This window comes from Eleutherodactylus coqui, chromosome 6 (genome assembly GCF_035609145.1).
Source record: "Eleutherodactylus coqui strain aEleCoq1 chromosome 6, aEleCoq1.hap1, whole genome shotgun sequence".
NCBI classification, from domain to species: domain Eukaryota; kingdom Metazoa; phylum Chordata; class Amphibia; order Anura; family Eleutherodactylidae; genus Eleutherodactylus; species Eleutherodactylus coqui.
In genome coordinates, this window is record NC_089842.1 from 232,536,602 (window position 1) to 232,552,055 (window position 15,454).

General features: G+C 46.0%; 1 protein-coding gene across 1 annotated transcript; it reads left to right on the plus strand.

Moving 5' to 3' along the window:
* Positions 1 to 544: 544 nt before the first annotated feature.
* LOC136571889 (olfactory receptor 12D2-like) lies at positions 545 to 8,376 on the plus strand. The gene is made up of 4 exons (XM_066572505.1): positions 545 to 1,455; positions 5,686 to 5,770; positions 7,496 to 7,747; positions 8,278 to 8,376. Exons 1-4 carry the CDS (start codon positions 545 to 547, stop codon positions 8,374 to 8,376), a joined length of 1,347 nt encoding a protein of 448 aa, XP_066428602.1.
* The last annotated feature ends 7,078 nt before the right edge of the window (positions 8,377 to 15,454 follow it).

Sequence of the window (15,454 nt, forward strand, 5' to 3'; positions counted from 1 at the left end):
CAGCCCAACATGTAGCCCCTCGCCTGCCCTATCCGTTTCTGTGTCGTTCCCATCACTTTCTTGAATTTCCCAGGTTTTCACAAATGAAAACCTTAGCGAGCATCGGTGATATACAAAAATGCTCGAGTCGCCCATTGACTTCAATGGGGTTCGTTACTCGAAACGAACTCTCGAGCATCACTGAAAGCTCGACTCGAGTAACGAGCACCCGAGCATTTTGGTGCTCGCTCATCTCTAGTAATTATACTGAGTCCTGCACTTCGTTGATCGTCACATGACCAGGACAGAATCTTCTTCACTACCGTAGAAGTAAAGAATTAAGGTTCCTATTGGATGACAGCAAGCCGAGATCTGGAAAATCATAAGGAATTGATACATAAAGTGTCATAGAAAAACGTATCACTCATTTCACAAAAAATAACATTTAAATGTGGAACTCTCCCCTATAAGGTCAAGATGGAATCAGAATAATGAATTGTAAAATAGTGTATTTTGATTGGAGACGCGTGTTAATGAGTTTTGTTCATTCTTCTTCCAGATTCCAATGGAAGAGCTGAATGAGACATTTGTAAGAGAATTTATACTTCTAGGAATCACCAATCTCCCTCAGGTCCAGGTTGTGCTCCTTGTTACTTTCCTTATGTTCTACCTTGTAAGTATTATTGGCAACCTAAGTATTGTGACAGTGGTTATCACAGATCGTAGTCTCCACACTCCAATGTACTTCTTATTGGGAAACCTTTCCTTCCTGGATTTCTTCTATGCAGCCACAACAGTCCCCAAGATGTTGACCAGTTTACTTTTTGATGACAAGAGAATATCATTCCAAGGTTGCATAGCCCAGCTCTACTTCTTTCATTTCTTGGGATGCACTGAAGCCATGCTTCTCACATCAATGTCTTATGACAGATATGTTGCTATTTGTAAGCCATTGAGATACCATGTAATCATGGCAAGGGGAGTATGTCTTGAACTAGCATTCACATCCTGGCTTGTTGGCTCCTTATACTCTCTGTTTCATACAATTTGGACCTCCAAGCTTCCTTTCTGCAACATGAATAAAATATCTCATTTCTATTGCGATATTAAACCACTGTTGAAGTTGGCATGTGCCGACACACATATCAATGAGCGCTTGCTCAAAATAGTTACAGGCTCTATTGGTGTAAGCACAGTCCTTCTAATTATCGTTTCCTATACTTTCATTGCAACCCATCTTCATAGAATCCGATCAGAACAAGGTAGAAGCAAAGCCTTCTCCACCTGCACTTCCCACCTTACTGTGGTCTTTTTGTTTTTTGGAACTGCCCTTTCCACTTTTTTAAGACCGTCCACTAAGGATTCCCTGGAACATGACAGGATGACTGCCGTCCTCTTCACTGTAATTACTCCAGCCTTAAATCCCATTATCTATGCTCTCAGAAATAAGGATGTGAAAAGGGCTCTTCGGAAGCTGTTTTTTAATCCAACGAGTTTATTGGATTTTTAAAAATAAAGGTCACAAAGGCTTATAAAGAAAAACAATGTATTTGACCTTACATTTTATATGCTAGTGGATGGTAGTTGTACAAAATCTGCAGATGTGAAAAAAGGCCTACATTTTAGGCAAAAGCACCTAAACCTGGTATGTTCCACCATGCTCAGCAGAATCTAACGTCTGTGGTAATAAAAAAAAACACTGTACTAGGTACATTTTCAGAAATACAACAACAGGCCCAATATCTTAGTTTAAAGGGGTTGTCTCGCTCCGAAACGTGTTTTTTTTTTTTCAATAGGCCCCCCGTTCGGCGTGAGACAAACCCAAAGGATGGGTTAAAAAAAAAAAAAAAAAAATAAAAAAATATATATATATATTACCCGAATCCCCGCTCTGCGACGACTTCTTTCTTCCTTCTCCAAGATGGCCGCCGGGATCTTCACCCACGATGCACCGCGGGTTTTCTCCCATGGTGCACCGTGGGCTCTGTGCGGTCCATTGCCGATTCCAGCCTCCTGATTGGCTGGAATCGGCACACGTGACGGGGCGGAGCTACGATGACGACGCGGAACCAGCTCTCCGGCACGAGCGGCCCCATTCACAAGGCAGAAGACCGGACTGCACAAGCGCGTCTAAAAACGCCAGAAGACAGCGAATTTAGACGGATCCATGGTGACGGGGACGCTAGCAACGGAGCAGGTAAGTGAATAACTTCTGTATGGCTCATAATTAATGCACGATGTATATTACAAAGTGCATTAATATGGCCATACAGAAGTGTATAGACCCACTTGCTGCCGCGGGACAACCCCTTTAATCTATGGCCATGGGTAAGCAATGACACTTTCTGCTTTATATTCTACATGAGCAATTTCCAACCATCTGTAGTCAGACAGTCAGGGCAGGCGGCACACTTCAGCATGAGGAACAAGCCAGACGTTGGTTCACGAAGATCAGGTTCACTATGGTAATTCAGGCAAGAAGATAGAGCAGTTAATGGACAAAAACGTATACCCCATTTAGACACAACGATTATCACTCAAAATGCGCTCAAAAGCCGTCTTTTGAGCGAAGACCTTTGAGTCTAAACTTGCGGCTATCGTGCACGGTTTGTGCATGATTTGCTCATCGGTAACTTTCAGCTAGCTGAAAAAAAATGATGTGCCTTATCAGTGCCGCGCGCTGAGTTCTCAGCGGAATACCGCTGATACTATTGTTTCAGCTTGTATCCCGCTCGGCGAACATGGTAGGAGTATGCAGAAGACAGAACTCCAGCTGTCTTCTGTATACCCTGTTCGAAGTGCTCAGCTGTATACCAGCTGAGCGCTTGGAGAACACAGTAGGAGTATGCAGAAGACAGCGATCCAGCTGAGTGTTCCGTAAACACAGTAGGAGTATGCAGAAGACAGCGCTTCAGCTGTGTTATGCATACCCTGCTTGGATTGCTCAGCTGGATATCAGCTGAACGCTCTGAAAACAAGATCAGGAAACCAGAGATCAGGAAACCAGAGAATCAAAACAATTTCAAAGCACCTTGAGCAGACCAAACAGACCGCAATACTCAGGCTTTCTCCATAGGGGGAGGAGGCCTGATATACCTTGTAAATGCTTGTGATTAGTAGGGGAGGTACTTTTAAAAAAGAAGCCGAAAGCACGTGCATGACCTGCAGGCCTCATTAACAGATAGAGCAAATGCTGGTGCTGAAGTATCTAAGGTGGGAATGAAGAGTATGCGAGCCGTGGCTGCCGGGAGAGGTGAGTTGGTGGCCGTAGCTACAGCTGTAACATCTAAAATGTTCTCAGTGTTGTTTTATGGATCAATTATTGTCTATATTAGCACTACTAGAAATGTATAATATTATAGCTTTAGGGATGTTATAATATATCATGGTAATTTATTCTCCAATGGTTTATGCTTCATATAATATAACTAGAGTATTTTTTAACCAATTGCACACTGGTTTCATTAACTAGCCTGGGGATATTCAAGTATATTTTTGAACTTCAGGACAATGTATTATGTCATTCTTTTTAGAAGCCAAGTAGAAGATCCACTGATCATCTGATTCTTTCAACTGTGATTCTATGAACATATGTAATGAATTTTCTATTTTATCCTCCAACCATATTAGTGAACTTATATTTTATCCTGCAATGAGTAACTCTACTTGCGCAGTTGTGCCTCTTCTTTGTTTTGGAGGTTGCACTCCCAGCGGGACGCAACAGATTGACCAGCCCTTACCTACTCAGGGAGATTCTGCGCAGTTAACATGAATCCCCTTGAGGTTTTGTCACACCAGCTGGGCACGCTGGCTGCGGAGGTCACTGAGATTAAACAGCGACAACTTGCGCTGCAGGTTCCCAGCAAGGAACCAAAAATTGAGCTACCTGACCGTTTTTCTGGTGATAGGCAGAAATTCGAATCCTTTCGAGAGGCCTGTAAGCTCTATTTCAGACTGCGTCCTAGTTCTTCGGGGGATGACGCCCAGAGGGTGGGCATTGTAATGTCCAGACTGCAGGCGGCACCACAGGCGTGGGCTTTTTCATTACCCCCGACGTCTGAGGCCCTGACCTCAGTGGATAACTTTTTTGCTGCTTTGGGTCTTATCTATGACGATCCCGATAAGATAGTGGTGGTTGAGGGAAATATCAGACGTTTGTGACAGAGAGATTCCACTGTTGAAGATTATTGTGCTGAGTTTCAATGTTGGGCAGCAGAAACTCAGTGGAACGACCCTGCTTTAAAGAGCCAGTTCCATTGTGGCCTGTCCAATGAGATCAAGGACGTACTGGTAGGACATCCAGTACCTCGCAGTCTAGATGAGGCCATGTCTCTGGCTATTAAAGTTGGGAGACGAATCAGGGAGAGAAATCAGGAGCTGTCTATGGATCCCGGCCTCCTACCTGCAGATATGGAAGAGCCCATGCAGCTGGGGTCTCTAGCTGGCGGGGTTAGGAGGAGAAGGACGGTACAGTTTAATGGCCGATGCTTTGTCTGTAGTCGTACAGGTCATATGGCTCAGTTTTGCCTACGTCGTAATACTCAGTCAGAAAACTAGATGGCCTTGAGGTTAGAGGGAAGGTTCCTCTAGGCCATCACATTGCTTGGGTATCCTCTTCCAGGCTGGTACTTCCCGCTGAAATTCGTTGTGGCAGTGTTGACTGTCCCGTAGGAGTCTTTCTGGATTGTGGTGCTAGTATTAATTTAATACATCAGGAAACGGTCAAATGTTTAGGCTTAGAGATGAGTGCTTTGGGTTTTCCCATCCCTGTGTCCACCATTGATGCTGCTCCACTATCTCAGAGAAGTCTGAGTTTTTGTGTGCCTAATGTCCATTTAAGGATTGGGCTGTTCCACACAGAGTGTATAACACTATATGTCATGGAATCCCTCCCTACGCAAGTAGTCTTGAGGTTGCCCTGGCTGCGCTTACACAACCCAGTAGTGGACTGGGAAAAGGGGGGCATTGTTAAATGGAGCCCTGGTTGTCTGTCCGGTTGCATTTCTGTTGATATAGCCTCCATTCAGGCAGAGCAGTTGCCTGAATTTATAGCTGACTTCTCTGATGTGTTTTCCCAAGAGGGGGAAGACAAATTACCACCCCACAGAAGGGGGGATTGTGCAATTGAACTTCTCCCTGACTGCAAGTTCCCCAAGAGTCGTATGTTCAACATATCGGCCCCTGAGAGACTGGCGCTCAAGGACTATATCCAGGACAGCTTGAGAAGGAATCATATACGGCCATCTAATTCCCCACTAGCAGCTGGTTTCTTTTTTGTAAAGAAAAAAGATGGCTGGTTACGTCCCTGTGTTGACTTTAGGGAATTGAACAAAATCATGAAACGCAATCCATACCCTCTCCCCCTTATCCCGGATCTGTTTTCGCAGTTGAATGGCTCCAACTGGTTTTCCAAGCTAGACTTGCGCGGGGCATATAATTTAATCTGGGTTAAGGAGGGGGACGAGTGGAAGACTGCATTTAATACCCCAGAGGGGCATTTGAGAGTCTGGTGATGCCTTTTGGTCTCACTAATGCCTCTGCTGTATTCCAGTCCTTGATCAATGAGGTTCTCTTTCAGTTTGTGGGCAGATTTGTATTAGTATACTTGGATAATATTCTGATCTTTTCTCCGGATTTTGAGTCCCATGTTTCTCATGTTCACCAGGTCCTCCAAGTTTTGCGCGAGAATTGTTTGTTCGCCAAAAGAGAAAAGTGTGTGTTTGCCGTACAAGAGATCACATTTTTGGGGCATATAATTACCCACAAAGGGTTCAAGATGGATCCTGAGAAGGTCCGAGCTGTGCAGCATTGAGTCCTACCAGAAAATGTGAAAGCCTTGCAAAGGTTCTTGGGATTCGCCAACTATTAACGTAGATTCATTAGGAATTTTTCGGTGATAGTTAAACCTCTTACTGATACGACTAAGAAGGGGTGCTTTCCTACTAAATGGTCGACGGAAGCTATGCAGTCATTTCAGAGATTGAAGAGGTGTTTTGCTACTGCTCCGGTTCTGGTTCAGCCAGATTCTTCTTGGCCCTTTATTGTTGAGGTCGATCCTTCAGAGGTGGGGGTTGGAGCAGTTCTATCTCATTGCAAGATCTCCGCCCATGTGCATTCTTCTCTAGTAAATTTTCGAAATTATGACATTGGGGACAGGGAATTGCTGGTGATTAAATGGGCATTCGAGGAGTGGCATCATTTTCTAGAGGGGGCGCGACACAAAGTAACGGTTTTCACGGATCACAAAAACCCCATATATCTGGAATCTGCCAAGAGATTTAACTCCAGACAGGCATGCTGGTCGCTTTTCTTTTCCCGTTTCAATTTTTTAGTTACATATCGTCCAGGCTGGAAGAATGTGAAGGCCGATGCTCTTTCAAGAAGTTTTCTCCCAGTAGTTTCTGAGGAACCTCCTGCCCCTATCCTGTCTGCAGGGGTGCTGGTGTCGGCAGTGTCACTAGAGTTAGAGGAGCAAGTCTGTAGAGCACAAAATTTGGCCCCGTCAAAGCTTCAGGCTGGGAAGCTTTTTGTTCCTGTTTATCTAAGGTTACAGGTGCTGGCTGAGATTCACAGTTCGTTGTTGGCTGGGCATCTGGGGATTAATAATACCCGTAAGCTACTCTCTAGAACGTTTTGGTGGCCGTCATTACGACGGGATATGTTCAGTTTTGTTTCGTCATGTGAGGTGTGTGCCAGAACCAAGTCATCCCGCAGTCGGCCAGCCGGTATGTTATTGCCGCTGCCTATTACTAGGAGACCATGGACGCATTTGTCCATGGACTTCATTACGGATTTACCCCCTTCCGATGGCAACACTGTTGTGTGGGTGGTAGTGGACCGGTTTAGTAAAATGTGCCATTTTGTGGCACTCCCCGGTTTACCTAATGCCAAGACGTTGGCGAGCTTGTTCATTTGCCACATCGTGAGACTACATGGTTTGCCAGAGAACATAGTCTTCGATCGTGGCATACAATTTGTTTCTAGCTTTTGGTGAATAGTCTGCTCTCGTTTGGGTGTCCAGCTTTCATTTTCCTCGGCATACCATTTTGAGACCAATGGGCAAACTGAGAGGTATAATCAGAACCTGGAGCAGTATTTACGTTGTTATGCCTCGGAAAATCAGGAGGACTGGTCGAAGTTCTTACCACTAGCCGAGTTTGCTCTAAACAATATACCACTGGAGGCTACGGGAACTTCACTGTTCTTTTGTATCTACGGATTTCACCCATGTTTTGGCTCCCTTTCCAAGAGGATTTCGAAGGTACCAGGAGCAAATGAGTTTTGCTCTGATATTGAGGCCGGGTGGGCAGAGGTCCAGAAAAATTTACAGCGATCCGTTCGGCGGAGCAAGTGAGTTGCAGACAGTCACCACTCTGAGGGGGCGGGATTCTGTGTTGGAGACTTGGTGTGGTTGTCTACCAGAAATATAAAACTCAAACAACCGCCCGCTAAACTGGGCCCGCGATTTATCGGTCCGTTTAAAATAATTGAGAAGATTAACGCGGTTGCCTTCCAGTTAGAAATTCCCAGCACGATGAAGATTAACAATGTTTTCCATAAATCTCTGCTCAAAAGATTCATCGATTCTGGGAATGACTCACCACCCCCAGCTCCTGTGCTAGTGGATGGGGAGGAGCAGTTTGTAATAAGTCGCATTTTTGACTCCCGCCGAGTCAGGAATTCCTTGCAGTACCTGGTGCATTGGCGCGGTTATGGCCCAGAAGAGTGGTCATGGGTTCCTGCAGCGGATGTTCATGTGGATCGTCTGGTAAGAATTTTCACAGATCAAAACCTGGTCGCCCAGGTCCTAAGGGTCCTGGGACCCCTTCTAGAAGGGGAGGTACTGTTGCAGATATTCTGAGACCTTCACCTTTCTTGCAGACCAGACCAGGTTTTGGGTGTGCCCTTGCAGGAGTGATGTCAGTCAGAACCTGGTGCTGAGTAGCTCGGCTCCTACTTAAACAGTGCTAGCTTTGACCCCTGTGCTGGTCAATGCTTCAGTTGCCGCTGGACAGCGACAGAGGAACACATTCTGGCTGGAGCTCCTCTATTCTAGCTAAGTCTTTTCCTGCTTTATTTGGTTATTTGTTTTCCCTTTCTTTGGTGCTAGGGCTCCTGGGTAGGGACTTGTCAGTGCCCCAGGCACGAGTGCGGGCTCGCACCTATCGGAGCGATCGGTCCGCCGAGTAGGCAGGGCCCCCTCCTGGGTTAGGCGTTTATAGGGAGAGAACTCCCCTTAGTTTTATTTTCCTTCGCGCAGTTGTGCCTTTTTCTTTATTTTGGAGGTTGCACTCCCAGCGGGACGCAACACTGACTTCACATCTCTATGCATTTTTAGGAACCAGCTCAGGAGTTCTAGAAGAGAAGTGTGATGATGACCTGATTGCCATTGAATGAAGAAAAAGGGAGGAAGAGATGATGGTGAAATCAGTACTTCTTGTTGGGAGTAGAAAGAGGAGGAAAAAGACTTAGAGGGAATGTGTACACTGAGATGACTAAATTGCTCAGGGCCACTTGCATGATTGTCAGCATGAACAGTAATAAGTGAATCAACGCAAAGAAAGAGAATAATCAGATTACTTTGAAAGCAAAAGAGAGGAATAAAAATAAGTTCACTGCTGAATTTTCTCCACACCACAAGGGCTAGAACTTTTTTAAAAAATAAGACCACAGCAAATAAGTTGTGAATTGATTGGAGTGAAGTACTGACCATTGTCATGTCTGCTTTGTGTTTGCAATAACTGAAAACCAAAATATATTCTCTCTGGCAATGTTCGCACCACTAGGTACTCCCTGCAGTTCAAGGAAAGTAAACAAAGGGAGAAACTTTCCCTAAGAAGAACTAGAGGGTGATAACCCCTGCCTACTAGTGGAAGGCCTGCCCTGATAAGGACTCATCCACCCTCCTGCCTTTGTCACTCACTAACCCTAATAAATGACCAAGGAAAAACCACTATAAGAGTAAACCAAAACCTCAAAGAATAAATCTCAGAACTTATCTAAGGAGCGTCTAAAAAAAACACAGAAACCAGATCCAGAGAGGTCCTCACTTCATGGCAGAAGGAGATTGCATTGAAATTGACCAGCACAGATGGAACTAAAAACCCTGCTTAATTGCCCCATGTGTTCACCAACAGCTAATACACCCTTCAGAGTCAAAGCGGACACAAGACCCATTATTCAAACACAAAATCCTCCAGTCTTCTGAGACATAAAGAAGGTACATATGTGTGTTGTGGCTTTGTAGCTTGTTCTCTATAATAGCCCATTAACATATGAACATAGTATGCTAGGCGGAATAAAGACAAATGTCCATCCAGTTCAATCTGTTTCTATCCCACTTACCCTTGTTGATCCAGCAAAATAAAAAAAGTGTCAGGAGCCAATTTACTAAATTTTGGGGGAAAAAATCCTTCCGGCTCCATGATGGCAGTCAGAATAATCCCTGGATCAAGATTTGAAAAGTGACTACCTAATTCCATCGGAAGATCCCTGGATCAACAACCCTTCTGGTTATTAAAAGTCTGTATCCTGTAATGTTGTAGCGCTCTAAAAGGATGTCTAATCCCCTCTTAAACTCCTCTATCAATTTTGCCATCAAAATGTCCTCAGGCAGAAAGTTCCACAGTCTCACTGCTCTTACAGTAAAGAACCCCCTTCTATGTTAGTGACGAAACCTTCTTTCCTCTAACTGTAGAGGACACCATCTTGTTATCGTCATAGTCCTAGGTATAAACAGATCATGAGAGAGATCCTTGTATTGCCCCCTAATGTATTTATGCATAGTTATTTTGTCGCTCCTTAACCACCTTTTTTCTAAAATGAATAATTCCAACTTTCACAGCCTCTCTGGGTATTCCAGTCCTCCCATTTCATTTATTAATTTAGGTGCCCATTAGAGATGAGCGAGCACCAAAATGCTCGGGTGCTCGTTGCTCGAGTCAAACTTTTCGTAATGCCTGACAGCTCATTTTGAGTAACAAACCCCATTGAAGTCAATGGAAGACTCCAGCATTTTTCAAGTTGACCCATGCTCTGCATAGGGGAGGTTGTGTGAATCAACTGAAAACATCAGAAAGTCATGGAAACGCCACAGAAATGGACAGGAAACAGCAGGAGCAGCATGCATGGCTGCGTCTGAGGCTCCCAGGTCGCACTATTAAGCCACATTGTGGGCAACAGCCTTGCGGTCACCCCCCTAACAATTTAGTTGGGACAGACCATAATCAGCAAGGCACATGCACTGGCACATCTTAACTAAGCACTACACTAGGTGCAACGGAGGACAATCACTGTCTGCGGGTGACACTACTGCCTCTTCTTCTGGGCTACATGCTGGCATTGTTGTCCATTCCCCCACACGAGCCTGCATCCACAGCGTACTCAAATTATTCTCTGCACAGCGTTCGGCTGTCCTCATGCCACACGATCACTTGATAGCCACACCACCCTCATGTCTATTTATAAGTGCGTATTGGGTGAGGAGGAACCGGAAACACACACTGCAGAGGGTTGACAGGGCCTGCCAGTGACCCTCTTTGAAAGTGTGGCTGATAGCCCACAATGTTGTTGAGAATTGATGAGAAATTAACATACGATCATAATTCCAATCCCATGCCACCTCCATCACAAAATTTCATGAGCCACAAACGTGGCCATAAAGCAGACTCAGATGCCAGTACTTCTACACATCTCGACAATTCTGCAATGCATTCTAAAACCAAAGATTGGTTTCAAGCAGGAGGTTCCCAAAAGTAGCCACCACAGCTCTACAGTGAGACTGTCAATGTCTCATGAAATCAGTTACGCTTCCTTTGATCGCTACGAGGACCCGGTGATCTACGTATAAATTTGAGCGGCCAAAGAAGGACCCTACGTTGGGCAGCAGATCTGGAGCAGATTCTACATACCAACCAGCGCTGCCCCCCGGAGATGTGTGCATTTATCAGGCCTAAACAAATCCGGCTGTTTACCATTCAGGGTATTACACGTCCGCAGACATCCAAAAACAGACAGTATGCAATGAGTTGTCTTGTTATACAGTGCTGATCAGAATTGCAATCCTGTGGCACCTCCATCACAAAATTCTCAGGAGCCACAAACGTGGCCATAAAGCGGACTCAGATGCTAGCATCTCTAACCATATGCAAAGTTCAGCAACGCATTCTAAAACCAAAGATTGGTTTGAAGCAGGAGGTGTCACAAAAGATGCCACCACAGGTCTGCACTGCAACTGTCAAAATCTCATTAAATCAGTTACGCTTCCTGTGAACGCTCCAATCCAGTGCTTTGGATAACTGTGGTAACACGAGAGATAATACATGGTGACCAGTGCTGACCCCCTCAGATGCATGCATCTATCAGACCCAAAACAAACCAGCTGTTTACCACAGTGAGAGGAGTTGTAGTCCTAGAAAGGACTGTTGGGTTCAAATTATTCCAATGCCGTGGTACCTGCGTCACAAAATTCTCAGGAGCCAAAAAGGTCTGTAAAGCGGACTCGGATGCTAGCACTAACCATATGCAAAATTCAGCAACAAATTCTAAAACCAAAGATTGGTTTGAAGCAGGAGGTGTCACAAAAGATGCCACCGCAGGTCTACAGTGCAACTGTGAAAGTCTTATTAAATCAGTTACGGTTCCTTTCATCACTGCAAGGACAGCATGAACCATGAGGAAATTGGAATGGGCAAAGCAAGCAAATGTATTCATGTGTTAGATAGCTGAACACAGCGCTGGGAAACCTTTGTGTACCCAGAGTATAGGCGAACCCCTGAAACATTGGTGTACCAAGAGTATAGGTGACCCCCCTGAAACATTTGTGTACGAAGAGTATAGGCGAACCCCAGAAACATTTGTGTACCAAGAGTATGGGCGGACGCCTGAAAAATTAGTTTACCAAGAGTATTGGTGAACGAACATCGGACAAAATTTGTTTGCAATCAGTATAGGCGAAGGCCAGAAAAATTAGCTTGCTAAGAGTATAGGCAAACCACAGAAAAATTGGTCTATGCACAGTGCAGGTGAAACCCAGAAATTTTTTTTTAAAGATAGATCTTGTTGTTGCTTAATTTCCTAAAAGAGCCTGGAGGCAGCCCTCTGAAGAAATTAGTTTTAACAGAGCCTTTTGGCCCGCAGAAAAATTGGCTGTTCAGCGTGATGTCATGCTGGTTTTTCGAGGAGGAGGAGGATCAGAGAGGGATAGATCAAGCTACTTCCCCCTTTTGGGGGGTGATAGAGGGTGCATGGTTCATCTGTTCCAGCTTAAAGAATCTTTATGTTCCACAGCTATCCACCGGTGGAGAAGAGAAGTCAGGGGAAATCCAGCCTTTGTTCATTTTAATAAGTGTAAGCCTGTTAGTGCTGTCATTTGACAGGCGGGTATGCGTATCCATGATGATCCCCCCAGCAGCACTAAACATCCTCTCTGATAAGACGCTAGCGGTAGGGCAGGCCAGCACCTCCAAGGCGTACAGCGCAAGTTTGTGCCACGTGTCCAGCTTTGACACCCAATAGTTGTATGGAGCAGAGGGATCACGCAGGACCTTGGTACGGTCGGCTAGGTACTCCCTGATCATCTTTTTACAGTGTTCCCTCTGACTCAGCCTAGACTGGGGAGTGGTGACACAGTCTGGCTGGGGAGCCATAAAACTGGCAAAGGCCTTGGAGAGTGTTCCCTTGTCTGCACTGGGCATGCTGTCTGATCCCCGCACCTCCCCTGCCAGTTGGCCCACTGAACTACGTCCTCTACCATTAGCGTTGTCAGATGGGAAGTTTATCATCAGCTTTAACCCCTTAACGACTGCCCCATCGGGAAACTACGTCCTCAGCAAGTGGGCTTTAATCCTAGAGGATGTAGTTTTATGCATCCTCTTTGGATTAATGCCCACTTGCCTGAGGGCGTGACAGCTCCATGCTGTCAGTGCCCGCAGGTAGCTGAAAGCATGCAGCTGTCATCCCAGGATACGGGCAGTCCCCACCGGCATTGCGATCGGCGCCGATCGCAAAAAAGTAAACAAAAAAAGCATGAGAGGAGGGGGGATACCCAGTTTTATTGCCCCATGTACCCATCCCAACCAGCCTCCGTAATTACCCGTCTTCGGAAATACCACACAGTTCACATTATTACTTTTATCTAAGATTTGGTGAACACCGAAAAGAGCGCAGAGTGTGTGGGCGGGGGGGGGGATATATTTTTAGGGAGTCAATTTTTATTCCGTACAAATGAACAATGGGGCCTGGGATTTATTCAATTGTGCCCTGCAATCCAACGGGTGTTCCCTATATTACAGGCCTAACTATGTGTCCTATAAGTAGATTAGGGCCACAATGGGTATGTTTTTGAATAAGGGACAAACAGGGGTATCCATTTTGGGGTGAAGGTCTTCATTTCTATGTACACTGTACAAAAAACAGTTTTTAAATTGACAAAATTGCCAAAAAATGAAAATCTTAATTTTTTTCTTCTGCTTTGCTTAGATTTATTCAAATACTGTGGGGTCAAAATACGCAAAACACCCCTAGATGAATTCATTAAGGGGTCTAGATTTTAAAATGGGGTCATTTGAGGGGGTTCTTTATCGTTTTGGACGCTCAATTGCTCTACAAGTGGGCAATGGGGCCTGGAATTTATTCCGTTGTACCCTGAAATCCAACGGGTGCTCCTTCCATTTTAGGCCTAGCCATGTGTCCTTTAAGTAGATTAGGGCCACAAGCGGTATGGCACGGGACAAACAGGGGTATCCATTTTGGGGTGAAAGTCTTCATTCCTATGTGTGCTGTACAAAAAACAGTTTTTAAATTGATACAACTGTCAAAAAAATGTAAATTGTATTTTTTTTCCTACTGCTTTGCTTAGAGTTATTCAAAAATTGTAGGGTAAAAATACTCAGTACTCCACTAGATGAATTCGTTAAGGGGTCTAGTTTTCAAAATGGGGTCATTTGTGGGGGTTCTCTGTCGTTTTAGCTGCTCAAGGGCTCTACAAGTGGGCAATGGGGCCTAAATCACCTTCATGCTAAATTTCTGTTCTGAAAGCCACCGACTACTTCTTTCATTTTGGGCCCCGTTGTGCATCCAGGCCCCGTTGGACTTGCGGAAATGTGCGCTGACCGGGCGCACCTTGCCGAGGAGGTCTGACAAGTGTGGGTAGCCTTTCAGAAACCGCTGAACCACCAAATTAAAGACGTAGGCCAGGCATGGCATGTAAGGCTGCTGAGCTGCAGAGCCGCCAACAGGTTACGGCCGTTGTCACACACGACCATGCCCGGTTGGGGGCTCAGTGGCGAAAGCCAGCGGTCGGTCTGCTCTGTCAGACCGTGCAACAGTTCGTGGTCCGTGTGCCTCTTCTCTGCCTGCGCTGAACATGCTGCCTGATCTCCACGCCTCCCCTTCTACTTGGCTCTCGGAACTGCGCCTTCTGCCACTAGCACTGTCAGATGGGAAATTTACCATCAGTTTGTCCACCAGGGCCCTGTGGTATTGCATCACTCTCAAACCCCTTTCCTCTTCGGGAATGGGAGCGGAAAGGTTCTCCTTATACCGTGGGTCGAGCAGTGTGTACATCTAGTAATCCGTAGTGGCCAGAATGCGTCTAACGCGAGGGTCACGAGAAAGGCAGCCTAACATGAAGTCAGCCATGTGTGCCAGGGTACCAGAACGCAACACATCGCTGTCCTCGCTAGAAGGATCACTTTCAGGATCCTCCTCCTCTTCCTCCTCCTACTCCACAGCCCATACACGCTGAACGAATGAGAGGCAAGCAGCATGGGTACCCTCTGCAGTGGGGCCAGCTGTCTCTTCCTTCTCCTTCTCCTCCTCCTCCAAAACTCGCTGAGATATAGACATCAGGGTGCTCTGACTATCAAGCAACATACTCTCTTCCCGTCTACTGCTCCAACTGCAAAGCGTCAGGCCTTATGCTTTGCAGCGAACTTCTCAGCAGGCATAGCAGAGGAATGGTGACGCTAATGATTGCAGCATCGCCGCTCACTATCTGGGTAGACTCCTCAAAGTTTCCGAGAACCTGGCAGATGTCTGCCATCCAGGCCCACTCCTCTGTAAAGAATTGGGGAGGCTGACTACCACGACGCCGCCCATGTTGGAGTTGGTATTCCAATATTGCTCTACATTGCTCATACAGCCTGGCCAACATGTGGAGCGTAGAATTCCACCGTGTGGGCACGTTGCACAGTGGTCGGTGCTCTGGCAGATTAAACCGATGTTGCAGGGTCCGCAGGGAGGCAGCGTCTGTGATGGACTTGCGGAAATGTGCGCAGACGCGGCGCACCTTGCCGAGCAGGTCAGATAAGTGAGGGTAGTTTTTCAGAAAACGCTGAGCCACCAGATTGAAGACGTGGGCCAGGCATGGCACATGTGTGAGGCTGCCGAGCTGCAAAGCTGCCACCAGGTTACGGTCGTTGTCACACACGACCATGCCCGGTTGGAGGCTCAGCGGCAAAAGCCTGAGGTCGGT